Raw genomic sequence first — 15,987 nt, 5'->3', positions numbered from 1 at the left:
GGGAAAACTTGATTCTCTCCATTCCCTCAATTCTGTGAGGATTAAAGCTAAATTTAGAGGGAAAGGGAAGCCTAGAGGGGATGGTAGATGTCATCATCCCAGCTAATCCCTCTATCTGACCCCGTGAACCTTGCCTACACTGCATCATCATCTTGGCTCATCCACTGTGTGAAAGCAACTGGATTGCTAAATACAGAGGTTAATGTGTCATTTACTGCAGACACGACAGCATGATTAGAAGGGTTTGATAAATTTAATCTTTACAGTCATACTGAGTTTCTTCAAGTGGACAAAAATACAAAATTATGCATTTCACAGTGCATTTAAGTGCATTAAGTGCAAGCAGAGATTACATTCTTTCATATTATATATGTGTTTACATTCACGTACAACTATTCACAAACTTACTGATGAAGGAAAATGCTGTATGACATTACCAAAACATTGCACAGATATAAAATAGAATAAAAAATAAAATACAAATACAAATATTATTTATTTAAAAAAATAGCCCTTTGACCTGTACATGTACTCTCTCTGACCAGCATCACTTTGAAATTTGGTTGCTTAGATCATAAATATTATTAATAAAATAAGTATTTAATAATATTAAATAAAAGGCATCTAGGAATCTCTTGTTTCACACATGAAGCAGCTTATTGTCTTTTTCAGTATCCGTAGCAACTTCTTTGTATTCTTTGCTTGCAGTAAGTCTCCGCTTCTTGTTCTGGTACCTGTGAAGATTAAAGAGAGGCGTCTCTTTAGAAAAATGTAAATTACATTACAGGCAATGGACAGTAGAGCCCATTGAACTAGTATCATTTGTTTCTTCAGGGCATTTCCTTAGTTTTTAAATTAGATAGAGAAAGGCATGGAGAGTGTGGTTCCCTATTCTGGAATTGTTCCATAGTATTGGCTCTGTCAGATGTACACTTACAGTTTTCCAGGTTAAGCTGGAAAATTTCTCAAATGAATGTTGGCATTGAAGCATGATGTGCATTTTTTAAAAAATCAGACCAAACCAAACAAACTACACCTTCTTTGTGTCTTGATAAGACTCAACTCAGTTGTATGATGATTTATATTTGTGGAATGTTTTAACAGAAACAGACATGTATTTGGACACATGTGGCCTGCCAACTGCAAATGAGGTCCAAAAAAAGGAAAGAAAAATAGAAAAATAGAGTCTAGTGCTACTATCTTGACGCTGCCATTCACCATAGCATGGCCAAGAGACCTGCTGGGATTTTATGTACATTCAGGAGGCATCAGTTACTTTGGCTGATGGCAGCTAATGGAGGAAATGGAAGATGCATGTCACACACATGACTGTAGGGCATGGCTGGCATGTGCCTGGCGCCTCATCATTTGGCTATGGCAATTCATACGATTCCTCTTGTGCACATGTAAAAATCCCAAGAGGATTTGGGGCCAATTGTAATTCAAGGAGAGGGGAGGGATTCAAACCTGGACAACTTCATAAGCACCTTTGGGGAAGAATTAACTATACCAAAGAGCTGTAGCAACTTTCTGCATATCGGTCGGGATATTCTGGGAGCTTTGCCTTTCCCTGATAAAAACCTAACTAGTTTGTGCCCCTTTAACAGCATCTTAACTTGCTGAGACTTAGAAGGCACAGCTTTTCCTGTGATTTTATTTTCACACCAAAAAGGGGTTCACCTATTTACTTCTTGTTGTAATAAAAGCACTAGAGGCGGAGCTGGTAGAACTCAGCTTTAGGCCTATGACATGGAAATGTATTTGTTAATGTTTAGACAGTTTTAATGACAGAGGTGGCCATGTTTCAAAACAGTTTCCTTCCACGAATGGGTTATTGCAGGCATTAGAAGCACGGTAAGAAATTTGATTTGATAGAGAATATATCTCAGTTGCTTAGGTTTCTGGTTGCAGAGCCAAAAGTTCGGAGTTCCGTTTCCCACTGTGAATTCCAGAATTGCCAGGCGGTGTGGCATTGGGACAGCTGCACAGTCCCAGAAGAGAAGGGAATATTAACCACTTCTATGTATCCTCCACCTAGAAGACCCTGAAAAGGGGCTCCATAAGTTAGAATCAAAGCAAAGTGTGCTGCTTATACACCACCCCACAGTGCTTAAAGCACTCTCTGGGCGATTTACAATTATGCAGGCTACACATTGCCCCCTTTCCAGAGAGCTGGGTACTCATTTTACCGACCTTGGAAGGACAGAAGGCTGGGTCAACCTTGAGCCGGCTCCCTGGGATTGAACCCCAGGTCGTGAGCATAGTTTTGACTGCAGTACAGCAGTTTAACCATTGTGCCACAAGGCTCCTCTACTTGAAAGCACATAATTATTGTTATTATTATATGCTCCACTAAAAGCTACTGCCAATTCCAGTCCTCTAGCAAGTTGGTCCCAATAATATCTGCCATAAATCGTCCTTCTGATACTTTCAGTGTACACATGAAGTATGAGGTGAAATGCCTTAATGCCATCTACACATGGATGTAGGCTCTGCTTCTCTTACAATTGTGGTTATAGCTCTGGAATGCATATTTTCTAAGATTTTTTTTTTTAAAGGAGGAGATGCTTACCATTTGTAGAGGAAGTAGATTGCCAGTGAAATTGCAACAAGGAACAACAGAACTGAGAGTATTGTGAGTGCCAAGTATTCGTCACTCAGGGGCTTTTGGACAAGTTCAAAAGTGGAGTGGCCACACCGGACGCCAACATAACCTGCATCACACCTAGGACAGCAGAAAGAAGATTACATGTTAGAAATATTGCCTGCTTTCCAGTATCAAACAGATTACATGCCAAGAGAACACCAGAAAAGGAAGAGCTGGATGGGGCATACACACTATTAGCCACAGGGTATTCTGGGAGTATTAGTCCTTAAAAGTAACTTTTCCTAGCTCTGCTACTGACTTAAGTTCTTGGGCTCTGTGGAGTAGTTCTATGGGTCTCAATAGGGAGCAATCCAGTCCAAACAAATTACTTTAGAATCTCACTGGTTTCAGCGAACAAAAAAACCTATGTACTAAATTTGGTTGTAAATCAGTGAGTTCTAATGTTGCTGTCAGCTTTGGTAGAATTATGTCCTTTAATCTGTTATAGTAGGGCACTTTATTATTCACTTTATGAGATGTTCCATAATGCGTTTAGATATTTATATACCTCATGTCCTTAGTTTGTTATGTAAATAGAGGACTAAGTCCAACAGTACATTTGCACTCCTGCGTATGCATATGTATGAGCTATCCAAAGTTAAGCACAGATGAAGATGAAAGGAATGTAAGAAGACTGAGAGATGCTCACAGACAGGGGAGTATAGCAAGGAACAGAATGTAGGCACACCCAGTTTTTTTCAGAGTTTCCTGGACTCATCTATGATCAAAGCCCCCTCTTACATTATGTGGGATATCTTGGGTTTGGAATTCCAGGCTCCGAGGGGAGCATGGAAAACTTGTTGACTTTCTGGAGTACAATTCCCATACTGGCTCAGTACTGGCCCATTATGGACTGCGATCTCCAATTCTGGGGATTGCAGTCCAAAAACCTTTCCACCTTCTAGTCGTTGTAGCTCAAACACCAAGCCAGACTTCGAAGACAAAGGCCCCAAATTCGATGCTGCTGCTCCTGTGCCTTGAACAGCAGTGTGATTGGTAGAAATTAGACAGGTGAAACCTTTCTTAGTATGAAGATAAGAATATTCCCCTCCATTATTTCTGTACCAGGCTGTTGTTCAAAGGTGCAGGAGCCTATCCAGTAAGGGGGAAAAGGGGGGGGGGAAGATACTTGAAGATCAGTACAAAGATATGAATAATTGTATTATGCCACAACAGTTTCTTTTACCTGCATGAGTGCTGATCTAATTCAACAACGTATATGCACTGGCCATTCAAGCAGTAGTTTTTCATCTCCGACTTGCAATCTATGATCTGAACTTTAGCCATCCGTGGACTATTTCCTGTTTGAACTGGAATGACAAAAAAAAAAAAGGCAATATGAAGTTACTGTCTTTGTGCAGAGGTCATCATAGCTTAAAGGTGAAGTACACACTTTCACTAAATCTCTTGGGTTTGATCTTTAGCAGCTCATGGTCTAAGACCCTGCAGTCCTATTGCCAGACCAAGGATGGCCTTTCAGATGTTGTTGGACTGTCCTTCTCAAAATTCCTCACTATTTGCCACCTTGCCTAGGGTTGGAGGGAAGGAGCTGCAGCCTAACAACAATCCATAGGGGCCACAATTAGCCACAACTGGTGTAGACCATAGTGAGATAGACAGACCAAGGGTATAAGGCAGCTTTACTATGTCCTCGTTTAGTACTTGCTTATCTCTGATGGGGACAGTTTATTTTTCAAATTAATGATAAACTTTCCATTACTTATATGAAGTTGGAAGAAAGCCAGGCTTAGTGCTGCTTTAGGTTTGGAAAGGACCAGGCTTAAGAATGAATTTTCAGTGGTTGACCTGGGACCATCTCCCCACTCCCAGTCAGACCCATTTCACACAATGAAGATAAGTCAATATGGCAGGATTGGGGTAGGGGAAGAGTTACTTCCCGGACTAGAGCTCTCAGAATTCCCCAGCAGCAGGCCATGTTGATCAGGGAATTATGCAAGCTGTATATTAAAAAGTAACTCTTTCTCAATTTTTTTCTGCTGGTCGAATATTAGATGCTGCTCAGTTTCTTGTCTATGGTCATCTTGGAGGGAATCCTTGCAAGGATGAAACCTTGAAGTTCAACATAAATGAAAACAAAAATCTGAGAATATTTATCACATCCCTACTGCGTGGCAGTTGAGTTTTTGCTATGTCTCTATCTTATTAATATGCATGAATTAAGGATACAGCCCACCTTTAAAATGTACTACATATTCTTTTGGAATGAAAGAATGAGATCTGCCCAATAACACAGGGTTGCTAACAAGACCATCTGGGAATGTCCTTCACAGAATGTAGAAATGTTACTTCTTATGGACAACAGTTCCCAGAATCCCTCAGCCACTATGGTCACAGCCTGGAAGGTTTGAGGAAAATAAATGGCTCTGGTCCTTAAATAGTTAAAGTATGATTACTCATGTGCATGAATATCAGCCATCTAGGTGGCACATTACCAAGTAATTTCATCAGAACTGTACCTGTACCAAGGAGCATACAGGTTAAATATTTACAAAATTAAGATGGGTGGGAAGATATTTAAATACAAGAAGGATGAAAATGGACTTATATATGCATAGATGATTAAGAGATAACTTAATCTGAACAGGCAAAGCCAGAAGAACTGGGGATTCTGATAACATTTTCAATATTTTATTAAGTCATAGGAAGTCGGACTTACCCAGAGCAGTTGTGCAGTTTTCTGTTTTGTTTCTGCCACATAATGGGATCACAGTTGTACCAAGAATGACTTGAGAGAGCTGCACACCTAGTGAGAAAAAAACAATGTGCCGAGTTAATATAAAGGCATAGGGAAAGGGGGAATTTCTGAGGTCTCTCAAGCACTGACAAATCCAGGCATTCTGCCCTGTTTGTGCCACTCACACCATTCTGCTTCAGCTGAAAATTTGGCACAAGATTTACCTATGCCAATAATACCACTCCCATCAGCACTCAAAATAGCAATGCTACACCCAATTCTGATCGGAAGCTGATTCCTTTTTATGTTGTTTGGTGTGTGTGTGTGTGTATTGTCACACAGGTGGTCACACCCTAGGAAGCCCAAACCAAACAGGACTCTTTGTACTTGCCTACAGATTTCTAAACCTGTTCATGAGCAATGAATGTAATGCCCTGACTGCTGCTGATGCAGGTTTCCTATCTGCAATTCTGAAATTGTCCCCTGCTTCTCGCTCCTAATTTGTGAAATCTGTGTAATTTCACTTTTTCTATTTTGCTTGTGTGGTTGTAACTTGTAAATGCCATTAAAGGTTTCAGAACAGATTTATAAACGTGCATTTTCCTTTCATACGTTTTCTCCTGCTTACACAGATGTGCTTGTGGCAGAAGGCGCAAGGAAAAGCGAAACCACTACTGAATGTCAAGATTCAATGGGATTTCGGCACTTGGAAGAATCACGTTTTGAGTGAGAACTCCCAGAAAGTGTCTATGCTGGAGGAGAATTCTTAGTTGTAATGCAGAAAAGCAACTTCTCTAAACTGTGGGTCATGTTTTTTTTGGATGCATTGATAGCAATCTTTCATCTCTCCCAAAGGCACCATAGAAATGATTTCACATATTTTAATAATAACAGGTTGACTATGGAGCTGCAGTCCAGACCCTGCTCTGGATCAGTTCTGTAGAACTATGTTAGACCATCTTAGACTTATGCAGAGCTATCTAAAGCTCACTTAGGACTTTTATTACAACTGGCTCTTATTATAGGATTACAGTGGGGTCTCTACTTAAGAACTTAATCCGTATTGAAAGGTGGTTCTCAAGTTGAAAAGTTCTTATGTTGAATCTGCATTTCCCATAGGAATGCATTGAAAACCATTTAATCCGTATCTGCTCTTTTCCGTCCATAGAAACTACTGTACTAAATTAAGGTGAATAAACCTTTTATGTACGTTTCAAGGAACTATTATGAAATAAAAGTCTTGTTTGTATCTTTAAGGACTGCATGGGATATAAATTAAATATTTTGTTTTAATTGAGGGGCAACATTGACATGCTTCAAAACAATCATACAGAATTTAACAGAAATATTACACAGAGGCTATGCAAAGGGAGACAAAGGTAACAGAACCCTTCCTATTAGATGAATGGTAATCTTTCAAGAGAATCCGCAACAGTGATGGAAAAAGTGACTCAAGAGGTGGAATGTGTTCTGCTGACTCAACCTGAGCCACCACCCTGCAGCCAAATTAAATAATACCACACAATACCAATAGTGGGTTTTGTGGAGGCTAATGACTATAAGCAACGAGGGCACCCTGCAAGTATATGCAGGAGCAGAATTAATCCTTTCCTTACAAAGCTGAAGGGAAGGGAAGCTTGCACATAATCTGAACTTTTTTTCTAGACTTCATGGCTAGCAGATGCATGCAAACTGATTCCACTGAAAACATTTTACTTTCAAGAACTTATATATGTCCTATTAGTGATGTTTGATCTGTTCATATTTTCAAGACATGCTTAATCAGGTGATGAACACAGCTGTGGGAAGACAGAGTTTGGTGACCCTTTAGCCGGATGCAAAATTCACAACATGGCCATGGCGGAAGATCAAGGGTGTTGATGTTGCAAGCAACTACACTTGTCAAGTATTTAGGGCTAGGGAATGGGAAGAGGGAAGCCGTAAATCAGGCAAAGGGTGACACAGACCCCTGTAATAAGCAGGTTCTTCAGCAATTGCTGCCAGATAGAATGGAGGTAAAAATGCAAGGCGCCCAAGAATGCTTGGTAGGCATCAGAGAAGGATGGGGGCTTGAGCTGAGGGACTCGCTGTCAAGTCAGACTTAAGTTGCACTGGTGACCTGACTTGGACTTGACTTTTTTCCCAGTGACTTGGATTCTACTTGTGATTCGGAACCCATCCACCCCTCTCCTTTTTTGGGGGCAGGGAACTTATTTTTAATAGGGAGTTGGCCTTGGGGCTTGGGACTTGAGACTCGGTACGAAAGACCTGGACTTGGGATTTGGATCCAAAGACTTGCCACCATCCCTAGCATCAGAGCTTGCAAAAACGTTCCCTCCCCCCTTAATAACAATTCTCAAAATCTTCTGGGAATTGTAGCCCTTACCAAAGTAACTTGAATTACAACTCCCGGCATTCTTGGGCATTCTGGGAGTGACCGGCCAAAGGGGAAAAATGCTTCTAGGTTCTGGTGTAACCACGTTCCTATATTCTTCTCTGTATACCAGTCTCTTACCTCTAAATGATCTTCCTGATCTGCATTACTTTCCCTGCTCTCAAGTGCCCTTCCTAATTAAGTCCCGGTGATGTCAATGATAGGGCAAAGGAGATCCCAAGTATGGATAAGGTATTTGCCTTAAGGAGCAGTCCTTCCTCTAATCATTACCCGTTGGTCAGTTCGATACACCATTCTCTCTCCCCTTGCTCTCAAGCGCATCTAGTAGATTAGTCAAGTCTGAAGAAGGTGGAGTTATGTTTGCATTTAATACTATTACCTGGGTTACTAAACAAATACTGTTATCTTATCCTTTATAAGCGAGAGGATGGCTGCTTAATATGGCCTTACTGGAATGTTATAGTTATTGTTATTGCTGTGCTGGTGGAATGTTCATGATGTTTATCTTCCTGCTCTACTGGAAAAGTAGCATTGCTCTGCATTGCAAGCAGGCTTGCCCATACTGAAATATAAAGGCTGGTGCATGCTTGTGTCTTTATAAAGGGAAAATGCACACCACTAAACAGAGGGAGGCAGAAGAAATTAGTGATACAAACTTTCAGCTTCACCCCAAATTCTGTGCTAGTCAAAACCAAGTCAGTCCATGGGTGCAAGGGGTAAACTAAAAAGACCAGATGTGGTCAGGGAAAGAATTGGCTAGGCCTGATAGCTCTGTGTCCTTTTATTCACAGACCTCAATGCTTTCCCTCAAGCCTTTATCTCATCCATTTGTGCTTCCCTCATGTTTCTGTTTCTCTCTTTGCTGTGTCCTTTGTCCCTTGCCTTCAGCTTCTGAAGCTTTCGCTCCGTGGTACCCCTAGGTTTTAATCGTCCTTCTCAGTTTAATTCCCACTCTTCAGCCTAACACATTTAGCTCTTCGTTCCATACAGCCTCTGTGAGGTTTTATCCCCATAGCTGGCTGAAGTCATTTTTCAATTTAAAGCAGAATAACCCAACATATGCAGCCCCCTCTTGTCATCAAAACTGCTCCAGTTATTTTAACTCCTGAGGCAGAAAATCCCACAGGTACCAATAACATGTTAAATAGCAGTAGCAGCTCATGGACCAAGCAAAAGATGGGTCATCTATCAGAATTCCAGGGTGAGGCACCCTGCCCTCCATTCAGACCACAAACCCATCTATATTGAATAACTAAAGATCTGCTGACTTTTCACAGCACCCTATGGCTAATGGTAGGGCTGGTCTGTCCATCAGCTGCACTATGGTTATTTGTTTGGAAATATTCTTATTCTTTAAGGGAATAGAAGGCTTATGGCCAACATGAGGTCAACCAGTCAGCATCTAAGCTTTCAATGCCACAAGTCTGATAGAGGCTTATGCTTCTGGCTTTCTCATACATGCTATCTCTTTCTGATAGCCTGAGAATTTTACATGAAACTAAACACCACAGATGATTTAAAGTAATACTGTAATAATTATGCCTTAAGAATTCCAGTATAGAGATTATGTCCACAACTCTGATCACCTACTACTAAGAATAACTGGATGTTATAAGTGAGCATGCACACAGTTATATCCAAAATGACACCACAAAGAAGGTCATGGGAAGTGTTTGCATTCTTAGTGGGACCCCATAATTTGCAGAGTATTAAAAAAAATCTTGGGCTCTAAATGAGTCATAAGCATGCTATGGTTAGGGCCAGAGAATCAATGGAAGACTGAGAATGGGTGGGTGGGGGGCATTGAATGGAAGAGGGCATGCTGTCTGGCAGGAATGATGAACATTTGATACTGCAACATTTTGGTTGCAAGTCTTGTACACAAATATGGCCTCTGGAGTGTCACTGGAATACACTTCCATATGTTAAATGGTACAAAGTCCTTCTGAAGGATATAGAACCATCACTGAAGTGGATAGGCTGCTAGTGTTCATTCCGTATCAACATATGTGTCAGACTGAGGCAACTGCCTCAGGCTGCACTTGGCGGGTAGAAGTGGTGAATTTGAAAGCTCATTGCGATAGCCTCCACCTCAGGACAGTTAAAAAAAATGCAGGCAACTGGATCCATCCATAAAAACAAACAAGGAACATATCGTTTTGTAAAGTTAAAGGCTCTTAATTGTTCATTCAAGAACAAACCACCCACACATATATTTCATTACAAGGAGAACTTGTAATTGCCTTTTTTTCCCTCAGCTACTATGATGATTACAGCTACGTTCAGAAGGGAAAAAAGAAGCCTACGGAGGGAACAGATGTCATCACAGACAGTGCTACTCGGAAGGGTCCACGGCTTTGACCCTGCAAGCCCTGGTTCTACTGCACCATTGATGGACAGTGGTAGCTCCTCACAGGACCTTCCTGGGACCCTTATCTATTTCCAGTGGCACTAGTTTGGGACTCTAAAAAGCAGAGTCTGAAAAGTAATTTTTCTGAGCTCTGATTGTGACACATGTGATCATGTTAGCTCTTCTTGAAACACCTTTGTCTTCCTGGCCTCAGTGAGAAATGTACATCAATTGAAGCTGTCTGGGAAGGGCAGCCAGCAAATAGGAGTCCATGGACCGGGGACTTGCCCAAGAGAGTTGCTTCATGAGTACTTAGCACAGATCCTACCCAACCTATGCCAAGCATGGTGGCCCGCATTCCTGTAATTTACACTGCAGCCATAAGATGGGCCAAAAATACTCCCAGTACCTGTACAGCATGTTCAGTGGCGCCCGGGTGTCATCATGACTCTGTCCCCCTCCTGCCTACTTTTCACATGTTGGCTCAGAGGGTTTCTATTAAAGCTGGGATGTAAGGTGATGGGGAATTACCTGGCTCGGTGTTTTAAAAACAACAACAGAAACTGAGAAGCTCCTGTTGAAATGGGCTTGGCAGGGGAAGAAACACCTGCCCTGTAATTAGGAGGTGCAACCGGAGTGGCCACATTTCCTTGAGAAAAGCTCAGAATTGCAAGTCAGAAGGACACGGGCATAACGCAACTCTTGGGTCATTTAACAACCCGGTTAAGAAATCTTAGCAAGAAAAAAAGGGGGGGCGGGAGGACATAGAGGTGTAGACCTATACAAATACCTGTTTCTAGCACCTTGTTGCAACTTCCAGGATGCACTTTAGTTCCCTGAAGCCTACAGTGTTGAAATGCAACCAGATTACACAACTGGACCTGAACTGTCAAGTGTAAAGATACCACCACAATAAATCTGTTTGCTACAATACTGCTGGAAGCAAATACTGGGAACACTTTTCTACAACTCCCCCCCCTCCCCAATTTCTAACATATAAAGCTGATCGGGGAGGAGGGGAGAAAGAAAAGGAGAAAACAAGGTTGCGGCTGTGCAGAGATTGGAAACCATATCCAGCTAGGATGGTCATTGGTCATGCTACCTGAAGGATTCTGGGAACTAAAAAGTGACTTTCCAAGCTGTGATAAGCAGCTGGTTGAATTCTCAAGAGTGGTTTTTTTCCATGGTAAGGGGAAAGGCATAAATCATACCTCACTGGCAGTCCAAAGAGCTTCTTTAATTTTCTCCTCTGTCAGAGTATGGTTGCCTTTCACTCCTCAGGAGGAAAGGTGAGTGAGAACAACTAGATTTGGCCAAGTTCGTTTTTTTCGATTGCGACTCTCAGCATTCTCCAACAAACAGAGGGCTAATTCTGAGAGTTGTAATCTAAAATCAGTCAATCGTTTCCATGCTCTAATAAACAGCAAATTCATTGTGGCAGGAATCACTACAGTGGGGAGAGACTTGTCCGATCTTGTAACCTGATCCTCGCTGGCAGGAAGTTAGGCCTGGCCCAGCTATTGGGCAGAGTGAGAGCGTGGCAGGTGCTGGGAGGCAACACCAAAGTGCTAGACTAGAGCAGGGATTGGCTACATCCATTGGTCTGAGGGCCATGCATGTGGGTAGCGGCTAAGTGTGTCTGCGCATGCATGTGAGATCTCTGTAGAGAAACACAGATACCTTCTGGATCTCCAAAGATTCCCTGCAATATACAAGCAAGCTCCCTTCACATGTGCACTGTCTTTCCTAATGACAGTCCTTGCTTTTACTAGTCTGAAATAATGATCATGGGCACAACCCTGCAGGCAGTTCTCCAGGGGACACTCCATTGAAATGAATGGGCCTGGCAAAACAGCATTGCTCAGATGCATTCATGCGGAACCATATCTGTAGGCAACAAAATGGTCTCACTACAAGTATAGACAGATTTGGGAATGGAATGCATGAAAAATTGATTGCAGTAGAATTTGATCTCCTGAAGATTTTTGGAGGGTATGTTGTGAACTAAGTGGCAAGAAATTAGTTAGATAATTAGGTATGGAGCCATTTCATTCCTAGGAAACACATGCTTATCTGTGTCTTTCTCCTTATATAACTCAAAGTCAAAGATCAATAGCACTAAAATTATTACAAAGGTCCTGTTATCTTAAAGCTGAAAAATTCCAGTGTAATCCTGTAGATATACACAGACTCAGCAAATGTGATTTTTAAAACAAAAGCAATCTGCAGCAAAGCCTTGACAGCAGACAATGATTTCTGACATTAATGAGTAGAAGCACCAGTGGCAACAGTGGCAAGGAGTAGCACGATATGCCAACTCAAAGTCTATCAAAGATCCTAGGCATTTGTGTCCCAGTTCCATCCAGAATAGGCTACTGTAATGGGCACTACATGTGGCTGCCTTTGAAGATGGTTCGGAAGCTTCCTCTGGTGCACAATGTAGATGCCCAGATGCTGATGGGAGTTTAGAATTTGGAATACATTATGCCAATTCTACATCACCTAGTATTAATCTTCAAAAATTACTGTACTTCAGAGCAAGTAATGTAGAGCACCAACTAGGTCTGGAGGTACCTACCCAACTATTATGGTCAGTTATGGAGGCCCAGCTTGAATGGCCAAAAAGCTGGAAGTTAGTTGGGCTGCCTGGCATGAAAGATGGCCACTGCCCTTCAGAGATATGATGGGCTTGCTCCATCTTTCATTTTGATGGTTCCTAAAGAAACTTAAAAGTAAAAAGATGTCCTCATGGTTCCTTAGCTTTTGGCATTGTGGCAAAGTGGCTGAATTGATGGTTGTTGTGGGGTTTTTTGGGCTCTTTGGCCGTGTTCTGAAGGTTGTTCTTCCTAACGTTTCGCCAGTCTCTGTGGCCAGCATCTTCAGAGTGCTGTCCTCTGAAGATGCCAGCCACAGAGACTGGAGAAACGTTAGGAAGAACAACCTTCAAAACACAGCCAAAGAGCCCAAAAAACCCACAACAGCCATTAGATGCCAGCCGTGAAAGCCTTCGCAAATACATTGGCTGAATTGAAATGACACTTATTTACTGTTCATCGCTAATATTCATATTGCTTTTATTTTTTATTGGTTTAATTTGACTTTAGTTTAGTTGGTTTGAGTTTTCAGTTCTACACAATGCATTCTGAATATCTTACATAAAATGTAAAGCTATATTACAGTCTGGGTTTAAAATCTGAACAATCAACTGTTCAAAGAACAGATGAACTCAGAAGGAGAGTGCTTAGAATTGTTCCCCTCTTCTTTTTTTGGACTATTACTTCCAGAATTCCTTGACCAGTATTGCCACTGGTCATGCCATCCTGGAGATGCTGGGACTTGTAGTCCAAAAGGTAAATTTTCCTTCCTCTGATCTCCCTCTGGGAGTTCCAGGAATCCTGATGTGGACCAGTTCTAAGTAAAAGTTGTGCCCTGCTCCTCAGAGTTCTCTTTTCCTTACTTCCAAGTAAGCCCACTTAGGGTCAGGTGTTATAAACTGTCCTTCCTTACACTGCTGGCCAAATGATCCTTTTAATTAACCCAGACCACGGAAGGAAACCAGTCTTGAATCTACTGAAATGGTCGTAAAGCAGGAAACCCACCCAAAGCTAAACATTATAACCAGCAAACCACCCGGAACACAGCCATTCTGCTTCATTTTGAAAGCTAAGTAAAATCAGACCTGGTCAGGGTTTGGATGACATACCAAGGAGAGAAAGATTTTTTAAAAAATCCTGCCTGAAACCTGGGAAAGCTGCTGCCCCTTTGATGAAGGACAACAGATCATTCTATGATTCTACGCAACGCAAACCATTTCTCTGTACTGTACTCCTATGAATGAAAAACGCCGGCTTCTGGCTGTCAAGAAGGCAAAGCCGAGACCGGCTAGAAAAGAGTCGGTAGCTGTCACTTGGGAAGGGATCGCCAGATGACAGCAAGGCGGCAAGCAAGCCGGGACCGGACGCTTTTCGGCCGGTCGCCCTTCCCCGCCGCAGCGCAGAAGGGAAAGTCACGATTGATCGGAGACGACGCCTTCTGGAGGAGAGAAGCGCGCCGACGGCGCTCGCCGGGCGATCCTGGCCGTGCTGGACAGCGCCATCCTGGAGCGAAAGAAGGGTTAGCAGGCGAGGCGCGGGCTTACCTAGGAGAAGGAGGGCGCCTGCGATCCTCCGGGAGATCTGGCCGGCCATCGTGGCTCCGGGGCCGTCGGAAGGCGAGCAGAAAAGGGAGAAGTTTGGGGAAAAGCAGAGACGGTCGAACAGGAGCAGAGCGAGGCAGGCAGAGTCGGGCGCTTCTCCGGCTGCTCCTGCGCGGCTGAGTCCTCGCCAGTCTCCTCTCCAGCGGGCGCTCCCTCGAGTTTATACCGTCCCCGAACGGGGGCGGGAGCGGCGGAAGGCCGGGAGCGGCGGAAGTCTACCGGACCTCCTCGAATTTCCCTAGTGATGCAATTCGGGGGCGGAGGTGGGGCGCGGGGGTTGGCGGGCGGACGAAGAGGGGTGGGTGGGAGATAAGGACCGTCACCTACTTGGCTGGCCTTCGGTCCGCGGGGCGTTGCTCGCTCTCGCTCTCTCGCTCTCTCTCTCTCCCGCCACCTGTCTTGCCACACCGGAGGCACAGAGACGCGCGGCAAGGATTCCTCAAGGGAGGAGGGAAAGTCACAAAGGACAGCTCTGGCGACGCCTGTAGGGCATGGCCGAGCCTCCAGCTGTGGAAGCAATGTACCTGAACCTTGAGTAGATCAAGAGGCCTTGAAAACTTGTTAGGGGCTTGGGGGTACCTAGACTCGGATTAATGAAATATTTCCTTAGCAATGAGTTTGCGGAGTTTTCCTAAAGATATACAGTATTTTTCCAGTTATCAAATGCAGTTAAGATGATGCTTTCCTTTAGGAAAGAACAAGGTTCCCAGAACTTCGAAACCAATGCAGTTCGGTTTGATTTTGTTCTTAAGCAGAGCCCATGGCTGCCGGCTTTGGACTTCAATGACCACAGGGGGCTTGACCTGAGGCCTGGCTCCCTCCCAGTCCCTGCTTTCTGTACAGCATAGGAACAAGGGATGCAGGGTTGTCTCTGAGCATACACAGTGTGGATTTTCTCGCCACTTTGAAATCTGATCGTTCATGGATGGGCACAGCGGGGGGGGGGTTATAGTGGGACAGGACTTTTGGCCAACCCTGCTTCAAGAAGTTACTCACAGTACTTGCTACCCATCTCTTCCGTTTCTTTCAGTTGATCAATAAGGGGAAGGTCACAAGACTGGACAATCTGGAATGCAGATAAATCCACAAATAGTGAAGTGCTACCACCAGCTGCCATAAACATGCTCTTTCTGCCTCCACTAGGGAGACATCTCTACATTGTTAACACAACACAACACAGAAAGTGAAAAGAAGGCAATACTAAAGTCAAATGCAGCCTACCCACTCAACAAAGCTCTTTAATCCACAGAGTGGGAAAACAAAATGCTGGCTAGGAATCCCACTCCAAAGCATTTTTACTCAGAAGTAAGTGTTAGAACTAGAGCTAGTAATTATAATCAGCCCACTTAAATCAGTGGCTAGAATCCTGATGGTGTTCAAAGAAGGTGCTTCAGCGCATCTTCGTCATGTGACTGGTCATGTTTCCAGGGACATAACAGCAATGCACCTTGGACCCTCATCAGTTAGCTGCAAATAGTCATGGTGAGTTATGCAAACCATGTGTGATTCTAGTCAAACTGCCAAGATCAATATTCTCTAAGTATGACTTTGGATCTAACTTTTCTCACTGATTTAAACAAATCTATTCTAAGCATGACTACGTGGGGATCAAATGTTGCCCATTGATTTCACTCTAAGTGGACAGAGTGTTGGAAGGACTCAGGAGACCTGGGCTCAAACCCCCACTTAGCCATGGAAACTTTCT

At 43.2% G+C, this 15,987-nt stretch overlaps 1 protein-coding gene across 1 annotated transcript; it reads right to left on the bottom strand.

Moving 5' to 3' along the window:
* Positions 1-234: 234 nt before the first annotated feature.
* On the bottom strand, positions 235-14,537 carry EREG (epiregulin). The gene is made up of 5 exons (XM_020796010.3): positions 14,226-14,537; positions 5,325-5,411; positions 3,834-3,957; positions 2,573-2,725; positions 235-734 (listed from the first exon to the last, which is right to left on the bottom strand). Exons 1-5 carry the CDS (start codon positions 14,272-14,274, stop codon positions 641-643), a joined length of 507 nt encoding a protein of 168 aa, XP_020651669.2. The 5' UTR covers positions 14,275-14,537; the 3' UTR covers positions 235-640.
* Between the last annotated feature and the right edge of the window lie 1,450 nt (positions 14,538-15,987).

The sequence above is a fragment of the Pogona vitticeps genome, chromosome 6 (genome assembly GCF_051106095.1).
Source record: "Pogona vitticeps strain Pit_001003342236 chromosome 6, PviZW2.1, whole genome shotgun sequence".
In the NCBI taxonomy this organism is placed as follows: Eukaryota; Metazoa; Chordata; class Lepidosauria; order Squamata; family Agamidae; genus Pogona; species Pogona vitticeps.
This window is presented reverse-complemented; position numbering and strand designations above follow the sequence as displayed.

Bases quoted from the DNA above. Each gene is read 5' to 3' on its own strand.
- EREG (XM_020796010.3), bottom strand. From the start codon at position 14,274: ATGGCCGGCCAGATCTCCCGGAGGATCGCAGGCGCCCTCCTTCTCCTA. The intron at 5,412-14,225 runs GTAAGCCCGCGC...TTTTCTCACTAG, and splicing joins AGGCGCCCTCCTTCTCCTAG to GTGTGCAGCTCTCTCAAGTC. The intron at 3,958-5,324 runs GTAAGTCCGACT...TTGTCATTCCAG, and splicing joins AAACTGCACAACTGCTCTGG to TTCAAACAGGAAATAGTCCA.